At 37.3% G+C, this 24,191-nt stretch overlaps 1 protein-coding gene across 3 annotated transcripts in view; it reads left to right on the top strand.

Annotated features, from left to right (window-relative positions):
• Vacht (Vesicular acetylcholine transporter) overlaps positions 1-24,191 on the top strand; it is a 130,347-nt gene that overhangs the window by 5,472 nt on the left and 100,684 nt on the right. The window contains exon 2 of one of the 3 annotated variants that reach the window (XM_076435029.1): positions 835-24,191. This exon is cut by the window's right edge and continues 16,509 nt beyond it. The exons of the other annotated variants lie outside the window; for them this stretch is intronic. Coding sequence (XP_076291144.1) covers positions 961-2,697 — 1,737 coding nt within the window. The 5' untranslated portion in view covers positions 835-960 and the 3' untranslated portion in view covers positions 2,698-24,191. The remainder of the gene's footprint in view (positions 1-834) is intronic. 3 annotated transcript variants of the gene reach the window in all.

The raw sequence follows: 24,191 nt of genomic DNA, 5'->3' as shown, positions 1-24,191 counted from the left end.
TTAATTTCGAGGACTCGGCTACGAAATAATTAAAACATTTGGCTTAACTTCAAGCGAGCCCGATAACTTCGATGCATTCTATAACCGTCATGCGTTTCGTAGCGTAAAAAGTAATAACGTGTTTTACTCTTTTGTATTGCAAGCTCAATCAGACAAAAAGCGATTGCAGCAACACCGTTTACCTTGATTTCCGAAAAGTTTCGAATTCGCCAAGAAGAATTCTCGTAACACCTCCACGTACCGTGTCGCTGACACCACGCCGACTAATACGAATCACGATACGTGAATTTCCTCGGTTCGAACGAGTATAGCGTCAACTAACTCCACGAAACAATTACCACGTGCCACGTATTTACGAAGTAAACCCATGACATCAAAGTTTCGACCTTCACCCTCGTTTCACTGGCGACAACCCCACGTTTCTATCTCTGGTAACTCGAGACTCGATACAAGACATAGGTAGGCTGAGTACCTCGAGGGGGAGCCTCCACCCGGTGTTAGGTTCTACCAGAAGCAACCGAAGAATCAACTTCTAGCTAGACGGAGCGAAAACCTTTCATCAAAACGAAGATGAACTCTTCTGCGCCATCGCTGGTAGCAAAAGGTCGGGTTGGGGTGGGATAAACGCCGATCAGGCCGGGTCAGGGCTCCCCTACTAATTGTTCAAATTCCAAATTCTCTCATCGGCCCGTTGTGATTAAACTCTCTCTCTCTCTCTCTCTAAACGAAAACCCAAAGGAAACGAGCGGTCGACCGAAAAAAAAAGAAAAATACAATTAAAAAAAGATTGCATGATTTCGGGAGCTAACCGTGCCACTCGGTGATCTGTTGTAGGTTATCCCCGGCCCGGCCTGATGCGCCCCAATCGCGACGATCTCTTCGTCACTCCCGAGTTTAGTTGTTATTAAACCCTGGAAGACGATCCTGTTCCATTAAAGGCGACTACCTAACACAACCACCATGTCGACGACAATACCGGTCCTCAACATTCAGCTCAGCGAGCTTAAAGAGCTCATCTGGATGAAGCTACAAGAACCGAAAGCTCAGCGAAAACTCGTTTTAGTCATTGTCTCGATAGCATTGCTGCTCGACAACATGCTGTACATGGTGATCGTGCCGATTATACCTGATTACCTGAAGTACGTGGGCGCTTTCGGAGACGTCGAAGAGACAACCAACTCAACCGGACCACCGGTGCATCACGGACAGGACTCGGCCACGGGACTCTTGTTCGCGTCCAAGGCCATCGTACAGTTGATGGTGAATCCATTCTCCGGGGCTCTGATAGATAGAATTGGATACGACATACCCATGATGATAGGACTCTGCATAATGTTCTTATCGACCGCGGTGTTCGCCTGCGGAGGGAGCTACGGCGTGCTATTCTTCGCCAGGAGTCTCCAAGGAGTGGGCTCGGCGTTCGCGGACACTAGCGGGCTAGCCATGATAGCCGATCGTTACACGGAGGAGTCGGAACGATCGAAAGCGCTCGGGATCGCGTTGGCCTTTATCAGTTTCGGGTGTCTGGTGGCGCCGCCGTTCGGCGGTGCTCTGTACCAGTTCGCTGGGAAGGAAGTACCTTTCCTTATACTGGCTTTCATCAGTCTGGCGGATGGATTCATGCTTTTGCTGGTGATGAAGCCTATCTCGGAGCAACTGAAAGAGAGCCACGAACACCAGGGGCCTACAATACCCATTTGGAAGCTGCTGATAGATCCTTACATCGCTTGTTGCGCCGGAGCTCTGATGATGTCCAACGTGGCTTTGGCATTCCTGGAGCCGACGATCTCGCTGTGGATGGAGGACCATATCACTCGTGACAATTGGAAGATGGGAATGATCTGGCTGCCGGCATTCTTCCCCCATGTATTCGGCGTGATACTTACCGTGAAAATGGCGAAACAGTATCCGCAGCATCAGTGGTTGATAGCTGCCTCGGGCTTAGCTTTGGAGGGCGTCTGCTGTTTCATGATTCCCTTCTGCACCTCATACAAGGTGCTCATGATCCCCATATGCGGAATCTGCTTCGGAATAGCTCTGATAGATACCGCGCTGCTGCCCACCTTGGGCTATCTGGTGGACGTGCGATACGTCTCCGTCTACGGTAGCATCTACGCCATAGCAGACATTTCGTACAGCGTGGCGTACGCTGTCGGTCCTATCATAGCCGGCGGAGTTGTCGAGGCGATCGGTTTCACCGCTCTGAACGTAGGCATAGCGTTCTCGAACTTGCTCTACGCGCCTGTTCTAATATATCTGAGGCACATCTACGACTTCAAGCCGTTCCAAGACGAAGCGGATGTACTCATGCAGGACCCACCCGACAAAGAGTACCAGACGTACGTCTTGCAAGAACAGAGACCCCTCTCCGGCGATGTAGGAAATCATCTGAATCAGACGCGCATGGAGACGAACGTCGATCAAGGCTACGAACAGACCTACCAAGGACCGGACTACGAACAGCCTGCGTACGGCCAGAACGTCAACGCTCCTGCTTACAATCAGGCGCAAGGTTACGAGCAACCTCCGACCTACGAGCAACCGGCTAACTATAATCAAGGTGCCCAAGGCTACGCTCAGAGACCTTACGGACAGGAACAACAGAGTCAGGACATCAACCCCTTTAGGAGACCCAACGCTGAACCGAGACCTCCTGCTGGAGGCGATAGCAATCCCTTCAGACAAGGAATGTACTAATGTATCGGCGATTGATCATCGATATTGAAGAGTCTTCGGGACAAGCTTCCAATTACCAAGAAAATGAACTAATACGGCACCGTGTATTGTTACGGTGATCGTAAAAGTGTGTTGTCCTGTGATTCTAACTTGTCGAGGAAGACTTCCAAAAACGATCGTATTCGAATATTGTTCATCTTACAAGCAAAAGTACGTCGTAAAAAAAAAATGGTTGTACGTAATACCTTTAGCGGTGCTGTTGGAATCAATCCGTGTGGTAGTGTCGAAGAACTTCATTGATCGTAGGAATTAGTGTTACATATTCTGAGAGTTGCAAGCATTCGAAGGGGGAGGCGAATCGAGAATGAGAGCCGAGGAGTTAGTGTTAGAACCTAAGAGTTGTGTGAAGATGTGGTCCAAGTTTAGTGTTGGCTGCCATGTTGGATCTTTCGGTTGGTACAAGTGATTTCTCGGTTTCAGTGATCTTCAGTGCATGCAACTCGATCGTGTCTGACGTATAGAAAATTCGTTGTCACCGTGTCGCGATGTTCTTGAATTTTTAACGAGGGATGGGAATAATTTGCTTTTTTTCGGGGAAACACGTTCGAAATCTCTTTTCGGATAGTCAACATGGCACTCAACGGGTTGAAAAGTGTTGGAGGAGGTCGAAGTTTACAGACCAATGTCCGCGACACGCAAGAAAAGTCGAATAATATGCACAAAAATAAATAGATCGAGTAAAAACTGTTGAGGTGTACTGCAGGGGGTGGGGGGCGTTAGAATGACGGGTGAACGAAGGTGATAGTCCAGTGTGAGACACATAAGTGTTGCGAGGATGGGGGAAAGCAGAGTTGGATAATTGTAATTTAATTCACAACGATATTTCACTGATGCAGAATTATTCGTCCTATTTCGAATGTAGCGGAAAACTGTGCAGACTCCGGATACTAGGATCACGAGACTGCGGATCTCTGTGCAAAATAAAAAATGTTTGCATTGATTGCAAGATATAAGGAAGCCGAATAGAAATTTGTTTCGTCTTTTAATTGTTATATTAAGCTGAAATTAATGCACCGATGTCCTTAAATCTTTTTAATTCGTCCACTACTCGAAATTGTACGTGACCATTTTTGTCATAAACGCATCAAATCCGCAGTCTAATAATCACGATCACCGGCAATAGTTATACAGGGTGTCCCAAAAATACCAGGCAAGAGTTGAAAACTCTTCATTTAAGAATCAACATCCATTTTTTCAGTGTACAGCTCGTATAATTTAGATGATATCTTCCTTAATTGGTACATCATATTTATTCCATGTCATAAGATTTTAGCAAATTGTTTCCAATTCTAAATTGATGAAAAAATTCGAACCACTATTATTATTATATTAAACCTAAAATATTATACTTAAAATTTAATGATGTTTCGTTTTGTATGAGATTCGATTAAACTCGGGAACAATCTAGGCCTAATTGAAACATTTCCTGACGGTGAACTTCACAACCTACTTCAAGTAATAAATTTACAAATAAATTTATCATAATTGTGATACGAAACTCGTGTGTGAACCATAAACCCCCAATCTAGATTAAAACTTAACTTGTTTCAATTCAAGTGCAACTAAGAATAATGATTATAATCAATGAACAGTTAATAATTGTGATAAATAAATGAAAATGACCGTACTACATTTTATTATTACGATTATCACTATGATTGCAATTAGTTCAATATCTTTAATTAGAGATTCGTAATAATAAGACTGCGGACTTTATGCATTTATAAGAAAAATGGGTTGGTGCAACTTAATACAGGAGGAAAATTAAAATGTGGAATTAAATGTCTGGCCCTTATTTCTTGCAATTAATGCAGAAAATGTTTATATCGCACAAAGATCTGCAGTTTAGTATTAATACTGAGAATTATTAACATCTTTTGAGACAACCTGTATATCTAAAATCGCAAAAATAGTTTACATATTTCAAATTCACGCGGAAACAAAAATCTGAAATGAAAAATTAACTGTCACGTTTGCTTTAGAAGTGAAATCAATTACTGTCCAACTCTGCTGAGAAGTGGTATGATGGAAACTGATCCTCGAGGACATGAATTAAGGTAGGATAATAGCAGCGAAGGCTTCCCCTCAGCAAGGACCTTCGTTCGCTAGCGAATCTTCAGTTTTTACGAATTAATTTCCCATTATCTTGCTGAACCGAAGTATCATATCATTAGTTAAGGCGTCGGTTTAAAACATAGCCGTTGAAGCTTTCATGTAGGTAGTTGTATAGTAAATTGGTATCGAGATATCTGAAATGTCGCCTCAGCCACGGTGTATAACTCGTAACATATCATTATCACGTACTCTAATCTCCTATTGTTAATAGCCGAGGGATATTTTCATTAATAACCTGAATTAACCGTTAAAGGGCATCGAGGATTCTAAAGAATGTTGAATCGTATTAGTTCCGTTACATCTGTGTGTCAGCTTGCTAATTCGAACGTTCGCTAAGCCAGTGGATGAAACGTAAAAGTCAGACGTTTTATACAGTTTGATATTTATCATTTACAATTTAAACTGCGGACGAGGAATCAATGAGACTTGATTAGTTAGCGTTCCATTAGCACGTTTTAGTACTTTTTCAACTATGAAGTAGGCCGATAGACGTGCTAGAAAATCGGGGCTATACTTCACCTCACGGGACCACAAATTTTGGACTTTTTTTATAAATAAAACTAGATTTTGGCGAGATAATGCCAAAATCCAAGTTTCAACGTTGGACACTCACTGGTTTAAAAGTTATACGTGTGTAAAGTTGGGCGATTTTCAGCGTTTTTCAATCAGCGATTCTTAAAATCGTCCAACTTCAAACACGCATAACTTTCGCACCAGTGAATTGCAAACGTTAAAACTTGGATTTCTGGCATGTTCCTATCAGAATCTACGAAATTGTATAAAAAGAAGTCCGAAATCTGCGGTCCCGTGAGGTGAAGTTCAACCACGATCTCGATCACGACTACTACCTTCTGTTAATTACGTCAGCGTTTGGATTTTCCCATGTTGCGGAGTGAGTGTTTCGTAGTAGACTGCGTTCGGTTTTGCGAGTAACTGTATATTGAATGCTACATATCTGTATCCTAATAGTTCTTCTTTTTTTTTTTAAAGTAGAGAACGTTTTGTTTCTGTCGACCTATCAATGGAAATCATACGATGTTAGGTATAATACGTAGATGTACGTTTCTATTATGATATGTATATATGCAGATTAATGATTATCATGTGCCAGCGACTCGCACGTAAAGCTTCACGAGTCCTTCTCAACCTATCTCTGCTGAATAGAAACTTCCGTTTACAGTGTTCGAACTCGACGAACTTTGTTGCTTTGCGTCAACAGATCAGATTCATCTATTTTTTGTTTTTACATATCGTCTGTCGCAAGTTTATTAAGCTGATGCAAATAAAATGTCGATTTTCTGCAGTCGAGCGCGCTGATTCGACTATACTCGTCGCAGGCAGAGTCGCCAGATAATTCAGGGGAAATAGTTACCCTTTCTGCCAGTACCGGATTAGTCACGTGACATCGTGACGCATGCACAACAAAGATGGAACGCGTCACGTGACCGGTCCGTGGTGGAAGCGTGGGGGAATAGCGTCGTAGAAGGGGAAGGTAGACACTTCATCTGGCGACTCTGATCGCAGGACAGAACACAAGTGTCACAATTTATCATGCAGCCTTGAAAAAGATAGACATTAAGCGACCCATTAGCGGTCACTTTCTCTAAGCAATAAATCTACTTGTCAATGGTAGTCAAGACCAAAATCACCACTTTCAAATCGAGAAAGTCGAAGGAGCAATACGATCCCTGGTCTACGGATCCTTGCAAGCTTTTATCATATAGGGTGATATTGAGCATCTATCGTGACAGCTAACAAGGATATTTTCATGAAACTTTACACACTAGTTAATTACGCATACCTAAGAATTTAGTCACATTTCTCGTTCGTGCTCGTTTTTGATTTCAAGGGAGAAATCAACCCTTTCGCATACGACCCACAACATATTCTTAAATCGCAGACGACAAAAGATATCGGAAAATAGGTGAAGGCAAAGTTACATCTCATTTTCCAGCTCATAAATCTGTGCTGGAATTTTTTGACACTAAACCTACCACCACCGGTCAAAATCACCGGTTCCAGATTTTTTATTTTACGATTATTGAAATAAGAAAAATGATTTCATGAGGAGTGGTTGTATACAAATCTTCAGTAGATAAAATTAATCTTGTCATTTTTATAAGGGAACCAGTTACTTTTAAGGCTCGGTAGGTTTAGTGTTTTTGATTTTTGCGAAAAACTTTTCGCATACATTTATGGGCTGAAAGACGTGATACAACTTTTACTTGAACTATATTTCGATATCTTTTTTCGTCTGCCATACATGAGCACTTGTGTAGAAGGTCCGGTTCGAATGAGAGGGATGATTTCTCCCTTAAAATCAAAAACGGGCGCGAACGAAATGCTGCTAAATCCTTAAGCATGTTTAATCAACGTGTGTACAAAGTTTCATCAAAATCGGCATGTGTCGGTCACCGCAGTATACTTAGGGAGTTACTCTTCCCTAAGTGTGACATCTAAATTACCTGTGAACCATTTGGTATGTGAAGAGACTTGTATGAATATATAAAAATTATATGATTTCAAGAGTAGTATGTATGGAGGTAACGTGGAGCTGTTCTTTTGATTGTAAATGGTAAATTTTGATCTAAGAATCGAATCCTGAATAACAGAAAACTGCAAACTGTGTATCCGACGAAGAACAAGTAGTTATTCGGATAAAAATCATGGATAACGAGCAACTTTCGCATTTACTTACTCTTTCGCAATTATCTCGTAAACTGAAGCCGACGAAGAAAAGCTTTGAAGGGAAATGTTGTTCAGAATGGCGACCTTGACATATTTCAAGGTCATCGAAATCTTAGACAAGTTCGATCAACCCCTACGATTTATTTTACGATTTGGTTACTAAAACTTTTCTTGTAACTCTTAATTTCCTAAAAAAGGAGAAACTTTATATCTATTGTGTGTACGCCTATACATTAACCACTTAACGCACCAATTGAAAATTTAATAGCGGTCGTTTTTCCACCTATTTTTTTACTCCAACGAGATTTTTCGGCTGTATCAACCGGATGAATACCTGAGTCAACAAAACCAAAATAGAATTTTATTTCGATTTGAAAGACATTAATCGCGTACACATTTATTAGACTTTGTTCAGAATCTTCATCACGAGTCCGACTCGATATTGAAAGGCGAAGGGTTAAACACGAATTATTAAAACATATTGCTACTTCTTGAAACCATAGAACCCATAGAACATTCGTTTGAATAATTTTCTACGAAATAGTTGACGTGTAATTTAGACAGGAGACTAGGCCGAATCACCCTGCGCATATTCTGTTGGGAGACTATAAAAATGGCATTTCATAAGCAATGGCTTAATATCTTCATCGGGTGATCGCTGAATGAAAAGTGTGCCTGCGAGGCTCGTTAAATTTTACGCTCGTGTCTACAGCATGTTCGTACCTACTCGTCAATACTCGGAGGTGTCGCGGGAAAAGGAAGTTGTCGTAGAAAATTTTCCGACAGCGATGCACGCGGTTGCAATGCGACCATCGAGGTGTTCGAAGGTCGGCGAAACGGTCACGGTCGTTTCAGTCGATGAGAAACCGTCAATGGCTTTGGTACCTCCTTCGTTCGTCGCAATCATGAGAATCGTCGTGCGTGCTTTCAGTTCACAGTGCCTGAACATTCATGTTTCTACCCTGTTACGTCGTACACTCCTGATTCCCAAACGTGTGTATACTCCACCGAAAGCAACGTAAAATATTATATATATATAGAATATATGTATACATATGTAACGTAGCCTATATTTTTCTGTATCTAGACGATTCTGTTTCTTCGTATCGGGTATACATGATGTGTCGGTTATGTGAATCGTATTCGGAAACTACGCTGCTGTGCAAAAGAAAGAACCCCACCCGGCCGTATTTCATAGAAAAACGTAAAAAATCAAATAAGGACACAGTAATTTTCGAAAAAGGATTCCGCTGTTTAACGCTAAACCTACCGACCACGAAAAGCGATTAATATGTTTTACGTTACAAAAATGACGAGGCTCTATTTATTTATTTGGTTGGAAAGAAAGTTCTTGCGGTTTTTGTTATTTTGATTTTATAATAAAAACCGCTAGAACTTTCTTTCCGAGCTGATAGATTGTGTGCAATTTTTATTGCGATATCTGCTTGGATAAAGAAGTTTATCGAATCCATTTCCATGTAAGCAACTTTACAATTTCAATAACTGCGAAATGAAAAATATAAAACCGGTCATGTGAGCGGCAGTGGCAGGTTTAGGGTTAATTGAATAGTTCTGAGAATATCTGTTATTACGGATTATCTACGACTTTAAATGCAATAAATCAATCATTGTAGAATTATAAAAGATAAAGATCTACATAGATCTTCTACATAAAGAAAGAAGAAGTTCTGAGAATATGTGTTATTGCGGATTATCTAATACTTTTCTTTTTTAAATACAATAAATCAATCAGTTTGTCATTATATCTTATAATTATACTGGTTGCTTCTTTCTCTTGCACAGTAGTGTATATGTTTTGTTATTTTCGAAGTGTTTCTATCCAAAATTTGACTCGTGTGAACGAGGGGTGTATGCTATTCGAGCCCTCGACGTACAGTAACAAGTAGACAGCGGATCTAGGTGCAAAATTTTCTACCTGAATTGCAACAAACTGCAGTGATATTTATTTTCTTTCTCAATGTGTTCAATAGATTGAAAACAATATAACAGTATTTTTAAATTCTGCTAATAGTTCTACTATTTTAAATTTCACTTATTCATTTATCTCGTAAACGCGTGAGATCCGCTGTCTAGTAACAAGTAGTTTTAAATCGATACTAATCGCCAGTAGAAAGGCCACGCATCGTTCATGTGTAAGTGGTATGAATCGTGTGAGACAGACAAGCGTTCTAGAACGACTATAAAAATCGATGGGAATATCACCGGAATAGTTCTATAGGTAATAGAGAATAATTTATTTTCACGTTAATATATTTTCGAATAGCGTGTATACTCTTCGACAGTAGGAGGGTAATTAATTTCTCATTCGCGTTGCGAGGCCTGTACATTTTTAGGGATAAGCAATGCGAATCATTCGAATAGAAAACTAACTAGAACCATTAAGATTAGCCATTTTTGACCTCGGGATGTCGTACGACAGGGAATTCCAACTTGTCCTCACCATTTGTCGAACCTCCTCTCACTACTACGTACCAGTGTCGCCAGATGAGGGGAGGGAGCACAAATTGAGGGGAAAAATCTACCCTCTCTCTCTGCCACAGTGTCGCCAGATCGAGGAAATCGAGGGGAATACAGTTTAACCCTCTTTGATAACCAGATTAATACGTGACGAGTGTACGGTCTTAGTGGGGGACAGAGTTGGGCAAAAATTTTATTTAAATAGAAATTTCGAATGAAGTGGGTTTTTTCCAAGTGGGTTTTAAACCCATTTTATTCGAAATTTCTATTTAAATAAAATTTTTGCCCAACTCTGGTGGGGGATGTTGGAGTATGCTCAGGTTGCTGGAATGGGATAGTGGAAGGGGAAAATCGAGAGGGGAGTGGGAAAATCGACCAGTTTTGGTCGATTCTGGCGACACTGCTCTGCCAGTACATGCACGACTGAGGCGGGACGCGCCACGTGACCGGCCCGCGGCGGAAGCGTGGAGAGTAGCGTCGTGGGAGGGGAAGGTAAAATGGGTCTAAGAGTGGGGGAAGTACCTGAGCGGGGAAGGAGTAGCGTGAGGCTCACGAGCCACATGTTAGAGCTCCCTGTCTTACGATGTTCTATTCGTCATCGTCTCGAGACGACGTTTCAATTATAACTAGACTGCGAATTTTCATGCAAAGTAAATATTGCATGCGTTAATTGCAAGATGCAGGAGCAACATAGACATTCATTTCTTCGCTAAATAATTTAAACTCGTTGGAAACAATGCATTTTCGAATTCGATCTATACATTTTTTTAAATAAAAACATAAAATCCGCAGTCTAGTTAGGAATGATCACTAGACTGCGAATTTTTTGCAAAGTAAAAATTGTCTGCATGAATTGCAAGATGCAGGAGCATCATAGACATTCATTTCTTCGCTAAATAATTTAAACTCGTTGGAAACAATGCATTTTCGAATTCGATCTATAGATTTTTTAAAATAAAAACATAAAATCCGCAGTCTAGTTAGGAATGATCACTAGACTGCGAATTTTTTGCAAAGTAAAAATTGTCTGCATGAATTGCAAGATGCAGGAGCAACATAGACATTCATTTCTTCTCTAAATAATTTAAACTAGTTGGAAATAATGCATTTTCGAATTTTATCTATACATTTTTTAAATAAAAGCATAAAATCCGCAGTCTACTGATTACAATGAAATTAAACTTTTATTTGATGGATGATTTACTAAATTATTATGATTGATTCAAGATGTAGTTAATTCGCCTTTTATATATATTGTACATGTACCCGCAGTAGTAATTTCGTTTCTATGAGCTGGCCTCTATGAACCTTAGCGTAAAAAAATTAATAACGAAATGTCAACGTGTTACTTGCCGATGGTTATCGGACACAGAGAGCTGTTACGATGTTTTGTGGATTGTTTCTAGATTATATTTGAAAGAATGCAAGCAGGGGTGTCGAAATTTTCGGATCGACCATTCCTGTACATTTTTCTATGGAAATATATACACATATGTTATGATCGTTGCAACCTCTTGAAATGAGCCGCAACAATAGCGTTCGTATCGACGTGACATTAATTGTTAGAAATTGAATGAAATTCACGTTCATCTATTGGGTTCGAAAGAAAGTTCGTAGCGTTTTCAAATTAAGAATCGAAGATAAAATTAAGGTGTTTATTCATATGTTTATTCAATAACACGAGAGGTTATCTCGAAAATGGCAAAAAGTAATAAAACAGAATGGAAAGTATGTTAATGAATTTTAGATTTTGATTTTAATTTACAAACGCTACGAACTTTCGTTCCAACCCAATATTATTTCATTGGTCACTAAGAAATTCAATTAAGTGCTGAAATATTTGACTCGTTTTACCAATCAGGAAATGTTTATTAGATATTATTGTATTATCTTACGAGATCTCGAACACAACGGTTTGCTGTTGATTTGATTTCCACCGTAAACATACAACGAAATACTTTCTGGTCAGGTAGATGACGTAAGACAAACTTTTGGTACTTTATCACTAGACAGCGGGACTTTATGCAAAATAGAAATGTTTCACCGGAATTATAACAAACTGGAGAGTGAAATAGAAATTTATTTTCTTCGTCAATCTGGATAAAACAGGTTGAAAATATTCTTAACAGAATTTTTAAATTCTTCTAATGTTTTCACCGTTCTAAATTACACCTACTCATTGTTGTTGTAAATGCATAAAGATCCGCCGTCTATTTATCACTGATATCTTCCCATTTAATTTAAGTTACTTTGTATTATAGCGAAGTTATATAATATTATATCTTATTATGTACGTGTCGTGTGTATATAAGATGTATAATATTATATAGAGAATACACGGTAGTAATGATAGTAAATTCTGTACGTACAATTGAGTGTACATTATTGTGGAACTGTGTGAGTACAAACTGGTCTGGTTGGTACAATTCTTAGAGCAGGCATGGGTAAACCTAAATTAGAGTCGCCAGATGAGGGGAACAAGTTACCATCTCTCCAGTACTGGATTAGTCACGTGACAGCAGGGTTGGGCAAAAGTTTAATCAATGCTTGTCGAATAAATTTCTACTTTAATCGTTAATCGCAATTACCAATTAAACTCCAACTTTAGTCTTAATTGCCGTTAACGATTACATTCTCTTCAATTGTAATCGTCAATCGGATAATTGATTAATGATTAACTGCTGAAATTTCGAAATGCAGTACGGAATCAAAATTGTATACATACTGCAAAAATATGTAAACCGAGTTTTTGTCGAGATATATTTTTGTTGATTCTCCATTTCCGCTCTCTGTCCCTATCTCTCCTCCTTATTACAATTTATGGATAGACCGTGGCGATTAACTTCAACAATGTGGTCCATTTTTCAATGATTACCCTTTTTAATCCTACACATTAATCAATCAATCTCGGTTAAAATTTTAATTGATTAATGCCCAACTCTGCGCGACAGAGATGGAACCCGTCACGTGACGGGGTTCTCCCCCTACTTCTGGATCCTCCCCACCCAACTCCCGTGGAGCTTGGAAGGAGAGTGGGGACATTATGAATGTATATCTGTGTTTGTTAGGAAAAACGCCGCATGTCACACTCTCAAAAAAATTGAGCTTATGCATTAATTGAGCTTTAGAGTATAGGATTTACGTATTTACCAGAAAAAAGTCGTGAAAACAAACTTGGAAGGCTCAGAAAATAATGCAATTTAACCCTTTGCCTAATAAATAAGTATCGCACCCCCGCAAGAAAAGTGACGCAAGTTCCAACTTGTTCCCCTCCGAGAACCCGAAGGTACAGCCGTAGAGTTAGCGGGGCGGCATAGCGGCAGGGGAACAGGGTCGATGTTCTACTGCAACGACGAAGTCTAAGAGTGGGGGAAGAAGTGTGGCTCGCGAGCTTCATGTTGGAACTCCCAGTCCTATGTCAAAGAATTAGTAATCAAGACTTTAAACGGCAATACATATCTCGAAAGAGAAAGTATGCGACGTGCGGCGTTCTTCCTTACAACGAGAAATATAAGAGGCCGTATCCCCAGGTAGTGGGAGTCGCGAAGCGATAGAGCTGAGGAAGTTACCCGGGCCTGTTTTATAGAAACAATAGCTCGTAAACGCTCGGTGAATTCTACTGATTAGATGTTTTTGTACTTATAATTTTGGACAGTCTTCTGTACACACAGAGCACGCGATACAAATATTTCTTTGCATTCGTCCGGTCACAATAATCGGGAGCAAACGATGATAACTATCGAGCAAGGCGTTGTGTGTACTTACTTAATATCGTAAGTTGTATGAGAAAAATGATAAATATATATATATATATATATATATATATACACTCGTATATACGTATAACATGTCGCGAAAATACATAATCGTAGCTTCTTTCGTCTCTTGTAAATACGTTAGATGTGCTGGAACGTGTGACGGAGAATGAGTATTAGCACTCGATTATTTACAGAGGATGCAATCGCGGGGGAGGATTCGTTTGAACAGTCGTTGGGTTCTGTGAAAGTACATATATAATTATTAAGGGGGCACGCGGTGCGAGTGAACATATTAATCCAGTGTGTAGAGTTATTCTTCAAGTAACCTAAACTTAAATCTAATCGTTATTGAAATTTCGATCGAACTAAAGAATTGAAGCCGACTCTAGAATTACATAGTTGAAACGGAGATATACACGTGCTCTCGAAGGATAAATGCATATACAGTAAATCTTCAATAAACGCAAAAAGGCTGTACACGATAAACGCAAAACAAATATCCCCTCCACTGTTGTAATCTGATCTCGGCTCGGGTATATCGGTGTGAACCACTACTAATGCGACGCGGAGAGTCGCAATCGCCGGCACAGTTCAAAGGCCCGTGCGTCCTCACAATCTAACACTAATATTTAATCTTTGTTATTTAATCTTTTATTATTACTTATTTTTTTTATGAAACTTTCTCCAATATATTTGTGGCATTTTTCTGGTTAAAATAAGACCAAACACGATATAATTTCAACTGTATTTAGTGGTCTAATTCACGGTGAACGTTTCGGGCGCAAGGAAGGACAGCGTATGGGAAAGAAACAGATGCGGAGAGTCGCGATATCTCGGTACACGCGCTGTCCTTCTCTACGTTCAGCTCGGCCTTTGAAGCTGGAAAAAATAGTGTCTTTCTACGAAGAATGCAAACGAACCTCCCCGAGGCTTTTGCGTTTATAGAGGATTTACCGTACCCAATTTAAACCGAAACGCAGATCTAAGTTTCAGCACGAACCTACCTCATAGTTGATATCCTTTGGTCACACGCCTAAATCAAACTAGGACCGGATTTACGGTACACGTTAATCTATATTTAATTAAACTTTCAGCCAGACCATGGCTGACGCAATTTCCTGCTATAATGATCCGAACTTAAGCTTACGCTCGACGGAAGGTTTAACTAACGGCGTGAATCGAGCTTTTTAACTGAAGTTCGAGCTCAGATTTAATTTGAGTTTCACCACCCACCTAGAATTCACACCTAATTTCTGTTGAAATCAAGACTAACGTAGTTCCTCTAATTCCTACTTAAATGTACATTAAATATAATCAATCTATGACAGATTACATTCAGACTTAAAAGTGTAACTTGTATATGGAGAGAATAATATGAGGATCGCGAAATTATCCTGATCAAGTTTGCGTTATCGATTGTTCGAATGTCTTCACGTGGATTCCCGTAATAAACGTAATAATTATGATCTGTGTCTTAGGAGGATTTCGTCCGATAAATAAATACTATCCGATAAATAAAAATAAAAACATTTATCGAAAGAAAGATTTCCGTGTTACACGACTTCGAAAATAATTGAGTACTAATACTTATATCGAACTATCTCCGAAAACAAAAAGGAAGATCTCTCCTTATTTCTATTCGAGGGACCTGCGTACGTATCTTCTTGCCTACGTGTAACATAACATATCCGCGCGCGTGTATGTGTGTATGTGTGTGTGTGTGTGTGTGTAGTGACAGCGAAATCAAATGTGTGCGAACTAATTACGAAATGCTTGGCGAAACAATGAACAGAGACGAGACGAAAGAAAACAAGAATAGAAAAGATACGTTCCGAGAAGTGTTGACAGGCGGCGCTTAGGTTCCACGCCATATTTTTCTCAATTTCGTGTGTTCATTACCCACCGCTAGTGGGCTTGCGAGTAAACAGTGAAGAGACTAAGGAGACATTGGATTGATGCGGAAATAATGCAAGTTTCAGTTTCGTAGCTGAGAAGAGTCAATCGGTACGTTTTCAAACTCGGTGCCAGTCTTCCTTCGTCGCTAGTTCGATTTTCATATCTAACTGTCCTCTATTTCGAATTTTCCGAAAATTCCCTACCTTTAAGAGAATCTCGCCCTTCGCCATTTTGATTCTAAAGGACCTTAACCCTCTTGGTACCTCGACATCGATCATCTCCCGAGGAACACCTTCGATCGGCATTTTTTTTTATACAATTTCAACGCATATTGATAACGCTTTATTTTTCTGTATGTGAAGTAATTTTCTATGTGAAGCTACGTACATTTTATAACTGAAAGCGTGAAGATATTTTAACCCTTTGCAGTCCTCGAGTGTGACTCGACATCGGAGAAAGAAAATGTAAATACAACGGGTTCTTCTATGTGTTCGGTTTTTCCTTTATTTATTTTTTATCAAAAAACAACTATAAATTACACCAAAGCTTGAGAGCAATATATCATTAGGAAACAATCAATGAACTGTTCTTCGAAGTAAATTTCAAATAAAACAGGGGGTTGTTGGCAACAAAATTGAAAAATAATTCGGAGTGCAAGGGTTAAAACAAAATGTCTGTGTGTTACAATAAAAAAATCTGCAGAATATTTTTATCGATAAAACGTTCGACCTTCTTTCTTTAAATTGCGTTACATGTTTTTCAGTTTAAAAGTACTCTGTGACCTTGAGACGAGCTTGATTTTAAAAACGCGGGATCAATGAACGTGTAGCCGATTGAAAACCAATCATTTTCTGTTTAAAGCTAGGAGAAATCGTGTAAGTGTTACGTGGGCCACCCTGTACATGCATATCCCGGAATGAATATTTGTCGAGATGACTTGCACGGTACACTGAAAGGGTTGAAATAAAAACAACAATTAGATAAGCTTATGTTTCAATACTTCTCTTATCTTTAATTTTCGATATGTCGAACTTCCATTATCCTAGCATCAATCCGATACAAAGAATTTTGGAGATGATTATCTACCGTAGTGAAATTAATGGTCGTAATTTAAGATTGTTTTAAAATATACAAAAAAAAAAAGAAGTGAAGAAAATCCATAGTAACTGCAATACACTCGCACTTCCGTCGTGCATATACACCGGAACGAAACGCACCTGCACCAACGAGTATATATACACGAACACATATTGGCGTACACACGAGTAATTATATACAAGGCGGAAACTTAAAAAAAAAAAAAGAAGAATAAGAGAACGAAAGTACATGTGAGATATGAGTCTAGGTACCCAAGCAGGACACGCATGTATGTATGTACATTTAAGGAAAATCAAGTATTGAACTGCGTATTTACTTGAAATCTATATGATACTGTAACATTGTTGAACCGGTTATTAAACATGTCATTGTTACCGAAGAATACCTTGAGTTGTAATCTCTAAATTACCACGAACTACCCACAACCATATTTTACTAAATCAATTTACGGAAATTAGATAAATTTTATTTTTCATTAGGGTGACTGACGTCGTTAATGGAACTCTATCTAATAATCGAATCGAAATTTTTCATTAATTTATTGCCAGTTCTGTTTAAATTTAGCTAGGAGTCCGTCCACGTGAAGAAATTATTCAATTTAGTGGTTTAAATCAAATACTAGATTGTTGTAAATTTCATTTTGATAAAAATTTTACTAGATAGTTATGATCGGTAGATATTGCAAATATTAGGTCGGAAAGAAAGTTCTTACGGTTTTTGTTATTTCGATTTTATAATATAAACCGCAAGAACTGTCTTCCCCCCCCCAACTTAATATAATACAATTCTTCAAGCATGGTTCGTGATTTGATATTAAACTATTTCAAATATTCATTTTATTTCAGTAAATAACGAACTGATTCAAAATCCGAAAGCTAGCAATCATCGATTTCTTATTTCTTAAAATAAAATTGGGGTAATTATCAGGAGAACAATATGGCAAGCTTCAGATAATTAAATAAATCTAAAATCGCTATATAATTTCATTTAACAAAGAGAGTTCACATCTGTGGGATCCAGATTTTAATGAAACTTTTTGTACTGATACCAGAAACAAAATAAGCAGACACGTGTCCGAGCTTTTTTGCCAATGCTCATTTTTTACGAAGATATGTAACATACAATTTTTAGATTTCTCTGTATACAGGGTGTGGCCGGGCGTGTGGTAGAACCGGGCAGGGGATGATTCTACATGTAAAAATAAGTCGAAAAAGGGGAATAACATTTTTTCGTTTGACGCCTCGTTCTCAAGAAAACCTATTTTGAAAATGCAGCAAATACACGTACTATTGATAGGAGTCGTCTGACGTGTCTGATCATGACCAACCAATTCTACTTCCTGTGTATACTAACTGCAGCACGCGAACGCGACGGATCTTCAAAGTCGTTTTTCTCGAAAACGAGACGTCGAACGAGAAAATGTTATTCCTTTCTTTCGACTTATTTTTACATGTAGAAACATCCCCAACATTATAGATTACAGGTTAATGTGCTATATCGAGCAATTGGTAAAATTCTCTTAGTTACTAGTGTATAGGCCCATAAAGATTTTTATTTTTATACCTTTTTCCATGATGGTTGCAGTAGTCGTTACATTCTGTTTTATGTAAACCTATAAAGAAGATCAAATGGTGGTCAGTCTGCGGATCAAGTTTTACGTTTACTTTTATATTCTATGTTCTTATCTACAACATATACAAGGTGGTCTACAATTTAGTCCCCACGATTTTTGCAGCACTTTCGACAGTCTGACAAAAGAATGTTTGCAATAAAAGTTAATCAATTGTCGATGGTCTACAAATTGCACCATTTTGAATTTTTAAAATAGCACTATGTATATCTGGAGCAGGACATGTTCCAATTGCATTCCACCTCTTCGTGGTTTTTAATGGGTTGCTGTATACAAAGATTGATGCTGAACGTCAGAAGATTAGAAACTGAAGAAATTTTCACCAATGTAATAATAGGCTGCTCTACAGAATGACAATACCAACTTCTTTACGTTCGTCCGTGTCCTTTTTAAGTTATGCGCCGATTTTATGCATTCTGAATAAAATCGGGAATTTCGCGAGGAGAGAAAATAAAATGTTATTATTAGACAGCGGAGTTTATGCATTTATGACAAAAATGAGTAGGTGCAATTTAAAACAGTAAAAATATTAGAAGAATTTTGAAATACTGCTATATCATTTTTAACCTATTGAACATATTAAGAAGGAAAATAAATTTCTATTTCACTCCTGTTCGTTGCAATTCAGGTAGAAAATTTTCATTTCGCATAAAGATCCGCTGTCTAGTTATTATGTTTTCTTTGCAGACATGAAAGAAATTATAAAGCTTTGTTACAAACAGAAAGAGTCACAATTTCATACGAATTTGTTAGTTCAAGGCCAGTTCAAGTTTATAGTATAGTAGATCATTGAACTCGTCTCGAAATCGCCTACAAAAGGATACGATCAGATTTACATAGTGCCACTTATTAATAAAGATTTTTTTAAAGCATTATGTGTCATAAAATGTTTGTACAGAACGGTTCAAACTTCATTCAAATCGTTTCATTAGAAACCGGCGACCCACAGATGTGAATTCTCCTTGTAAGTGGTCAAAGATTTGAAAAGGGTCATTCATTTGCAACAACCTAATACATTGCGTCTACCCTGCACTGTGTTGTTCGCTAAATTCTCTCGTCAAAGGGATTGTAATATAGAATTGAAACTCGCTGCTAGAACTTTGCGAGACGTTTTAAAATATTTAAACGACTGTAGCTGATATTGAAACGGGGCTTAAGCGCCTTAAGCTTTCGGAAAAATGGTGGCACGCGCCGCGCGGAATTCGGGCCTAATGAAAAAGCAAGCATAAAACACGCGGACGGAAGAGGGAGGCGAGAAAGCATTGATGGGATGTCTGCGGGGCCCAGTGTCAACCTAACCCCATCAAAGTGTAATAATATTTATATTAGGGCGCGGCTCGGAGGGTAGGAGACATCGTTGGGGTTCGTGCAGGGGGACAAGGTATTCGAGGGGTGAACTACCCTGAATATCCTGGAAACTTCCCCGATATGTTTACGAGAGGTTTGCTCGTTCACTATTCCCGATATCGATCTAACTGGTAATTGGACTCGAATATCAGCCGGCAGGAGCGGGCGGTTTTTATTTTTCAAACAAATGCGAATTGCAAATTTCGTGTGTTTGTATTATCATATGGAAATGTTACGAGTGTAACAATAATGGGACATTTTAATAATTCAATGAGTCCTACAGATAACATCTAGTTTGTATTTGCATCCGAAGTATAAATATTGCATAAATAATTCAAGAAATGAATAATAACGTAGTGACAGGTAATTCTTCTGTGTCACAAAATATTTAACTTGATGGGACACTTTAATAATTTTAATAAGTCCTACTGATAACATCTATTTTGTATTTGCATCCGGAGTACAAATATAAATAATTCAGGAAATGAATAATAACGAACTGAGAGGTAATTCTTCTATGTCACAAAATATTTAACTTAGTTAACTTAACGAGTTGAAACAGTAAAACATTTTCACGATTACTATCCTTAATAATTAGTAGACTGCGGATCTTTATGAAAAATAAAAATTGTCTGCATCGATTGTGAGGAATCGAAACTAAATTGAACGTATTTTTCTTCACTTAATGATTTGAATAGAAGAGAAATCATGTATTAACATCTTCAATTTTAAAAATTTTCCGACAGTTTTGAATTTTATGTACTCAATTTTGCTATAAATACGTGAAGATCCGCGGTCTAATAATTAGACATCAGACCTTTACGCAAAATAAAGATTTTCTACCAGAATTGCAACAAACTGGAGTGATATAGAAATTTGTTTTCTCTCTTGACTGTGCAACAAGCATCTATTCGATGCAATATTAGCAAAAATAAATGATCGTCGTGGAGGACACACCCTATACGATTGTAATGTAACAATATCGAGGACCATATCATTGTATAGGCTGCGTAATATTGATCGCGTTTCTGGCTGATACCTGTCGCGCTGTTTAATTCAGGGTGTTCCTCGAGATATGATCACGAATTGTCCTCAATTCGAATTACTCCCCTCTCGTCGTAACATCTGAAACAAAGATATCGATCTACTCCTATTTTTACCAGCAGATTATGACCGAGATTGCTGAAATCCGTGAAAGAAAAATCACGTCACGCTATGCCCTTACTGAAAAACTTCTCTTTTAACCTTCAAGCATTAAGAGTTAGGTATACGAATATATTACATGTACATAAAGTGGCACAACGATACAAGATGTCCTAAAAAAGTTACTTCAAATGGCCTCGGGAATGACTTCTTTCAAGGAAGTACAATATTTTTGGGACATCCTGTATAAACTTGAAATTCTTAACCGAACACAGTGGAAGTTTCGTAAATCAATATTAAACTGTTTCTTGAACAGTGTCCGAAGTAGGCTCAATGAATATTGTAATTTTTCGACTGATTTATCGCAAGTGTAAATTCAATATTTTTTTTTTTGAAATTGTTTTCAAGTTATATAAATTGTTTCCTGTGATAAAATGTTCTGTTTAATCCCAATTTTTCGCAAACGCCTCATTATTTATTGCCATGCGTAATCGTGTAACCATATGTTTGAGCACGTCAGCATCGATCAATTTATATTTCCAATTTATAATACGTTATACGGAAATAAATAATAAAATAAAAATAAAACTATTGTAATATAGAGTATATTATAGTAGAAATTATTAAAATATAAATTACTAATTTATTGTCAACCCTAATATTATAAATTCTAGAATTAAATCTTTTGAATAAAATCCAGAAATAAAAGGAAATCCTCTTAAATTTAACAAAGAAAATAGAAAACAATTTCTTCTGCTGGAGTTAAACATATTATTGCCCCAAAAATTATGTAAAAGTCTCCTATACATTTCCATTAGACTCATTGACTAGAAAATTGAAAATCTATTTCATTTAACTAACAAAATTTTTATAAATGAGTAACAGATAGAAATAAAAATAATGAAGCGTTTCCTATAATAATATTTTTGTATTTATCGACTAAAAATTAGAAAAGTATTGGATACAGTATTATTTAACAATTTGTTAAACAAATCGGGGCGGGTGTTATTTATATCGATTATTTTCTAGCTCGGAAAGTTCGACGACTTTAATCCTACGTATACAGTAGTATTGAACGCTTGAGGAGCTCGATTGTGGAGATTTCAACGAACTCGTCGATGATTTCAATGAATGTAGTAGTCGCATCAAAACATACGGACCTAGCAACTTTGTTAATTACCTCTTTATCTTCTAAATTACGTTGTTCTTGGCCTTTACTCTCAATCTAATACTACGATAAAGTTCTTAAATTTGCTTTCAAAATTGTTCAGAAAACAATCACTAATTGCAAAATATATTTATTTTTATTCTTTGTATTTTCATAGTATTGTCAATGTATGAACTATTATTTTGGTGAAAGAATTCTTTCTTCGGTGACCCTTACGAAAGTTTAAAATACATCTTTTATATTTTATATATTTAAATGTAAGTAATAAAAAATATATATGTCATAATGTTTAAATGTAAAATATAATATATTCCGTGATTTCTTTGAACTGCGACTATTCTTATTCATTTGACGTTTAGCACATGTTGCTGGTAATTTAATTATGGAAAATTAGCATAAAATCTCCAAGATTAAACACGCACAATGAATTCATTTGAAATTAACTCCCACCCATTGTTCTCTTTAATGAATTTCTAACGTGGCGGTTTCATTCATAAAGGATATAATATATCGGTACTAATAGCGTATATGTATAAATTAATTTAACAGTTTTCATTCTAATAATACGCCTTCTTATTATTCGTATGTTTCTTTCATGAAACTACAACGAGGTGTATGTACTAATCAGTGAAATTGATCATTTAGTATGCTCTTCTAGTACTAATTTGTATTCAATCAGATAATGGAGTGCGACGAGGACTTTTCTCAGGTGTTATGAGAAATTGCTATTTTTCCAGTGTGTTATTTTAAGAGCACTAGTATGATTATTAGACTATGATTTAAAACAGTGAAAATACTAAAAGACTTTAAGAGTATTGATATATTGTTTTCACCACATCAAAATTATTAATGGAGAATATAAATTCATATTTCGCTCCTGCGTCTTGCAATTGATGCGCAAACTTTTTATTTTCCATAAATATCCGGAGTCTAATGATTATCATTAAGTTATAAGCATGACTTCGTGAATACAATGAATAGTTTACAGCATTCCAGTGATTAGTAAAATGTTCTTACTATTTATATTATTTATACCAGCAATATTTAAATTAAATCAATATTTAATTTAAATTAAATCTCCTGAACTCATCATTTTTCGACATACATGGGTTAATACTTTTTACAGAGAATAAAAAGTTTCATCGTTTGGTACAAAAGGATTGGTTAAATTAAACTTAAAAAATGGTTAAATTTTCTATACAATTAGAAAAGAATGGTGACTATATGTATAATTGATTAGTAATGTTGTTTAAAATTTAACCATTGAATTCTATTTTCATCTAATCATCTAATATATGACAAATATCTCCGCTAATATCGAAGAGGATTTAAATGATTGTCGTGTCAACGATTATCAAAACAGACTCACTAATCGCGTTAATGATCGCTGAAAACGATGACGATGCTAGGCTAACAGTGTTGCGGGCAACACGAAGAGCGCTGGTAATCCCTAAATCCGATTATTCGCCTCATCGGTCCTCAACAACACCAACTTGCCACCCTCTCCGTTCAATCAATGTTTCTTTTGCCATCGTAGGATGCTTCTCCGCCTTTTTTTGCTCGTATTTTTCATTCCCTCTTCACATTATTGTCGCCAGACAATTGGTCCATTCAAATTCGACAGCTCTTGAGTTTGGAAAAGTAGTAGGAAATAATCGATCATGGAATGTGCGTCACTGTCGAGTCTGTTCAAATATTTATGCGATACAACTTTGCTATCATTATCGTAATTTTTAAATTACCCCAACGTACTATTAATATTTTTAAGTGCTTGAAGATTGATACGATATTCCTATAAGCAGTGATGATTTTAGACAATTTCAAATAGATTTATATTCCTTTAAATATATTATATATTCAATGAAATTTAAATGAAATATAAAAAATCTTGACATTTTTATATTTATTTACTCAAATAAGACTACCAATTCTGATTTTTCATACTCCCGTTGCAAAATTTTTGGGAAACATAAATCAAAATTTAAAAACGTGTTTAAAATATTTCAAAGTCGAAAAAACTTTCATAGAACAAAGTTGTATACAATATGTGAGCAGTTTCTTTTAGTTTTGAACAATATAGGTTTTATATGCATTTATGATAAAAACGAGTAGATCAGATGAAAACAAATTTATA

The sequence above is a fragment of the Lasioglossum baleicum genome, chromosome 12, assembly GCF_051020765.1.
Source record: "Lasioglossum baleicum chromosome 12, iyLasBale1, whole genome shotgun sequence".
Classification (NCBI taxonomy): domain Eukaryota; kingdom Metazoa; phylum Arthropoda; class Insecta; order Hymenoptera; family Halictidae; genus Lasioglossum; species Lasioglossum baleicum.
The sequence above is the reverse complement of the archived record's forward strand: the minus strand, read 5'-3'. Positions and strand labels throughout refer to the sequence as shown.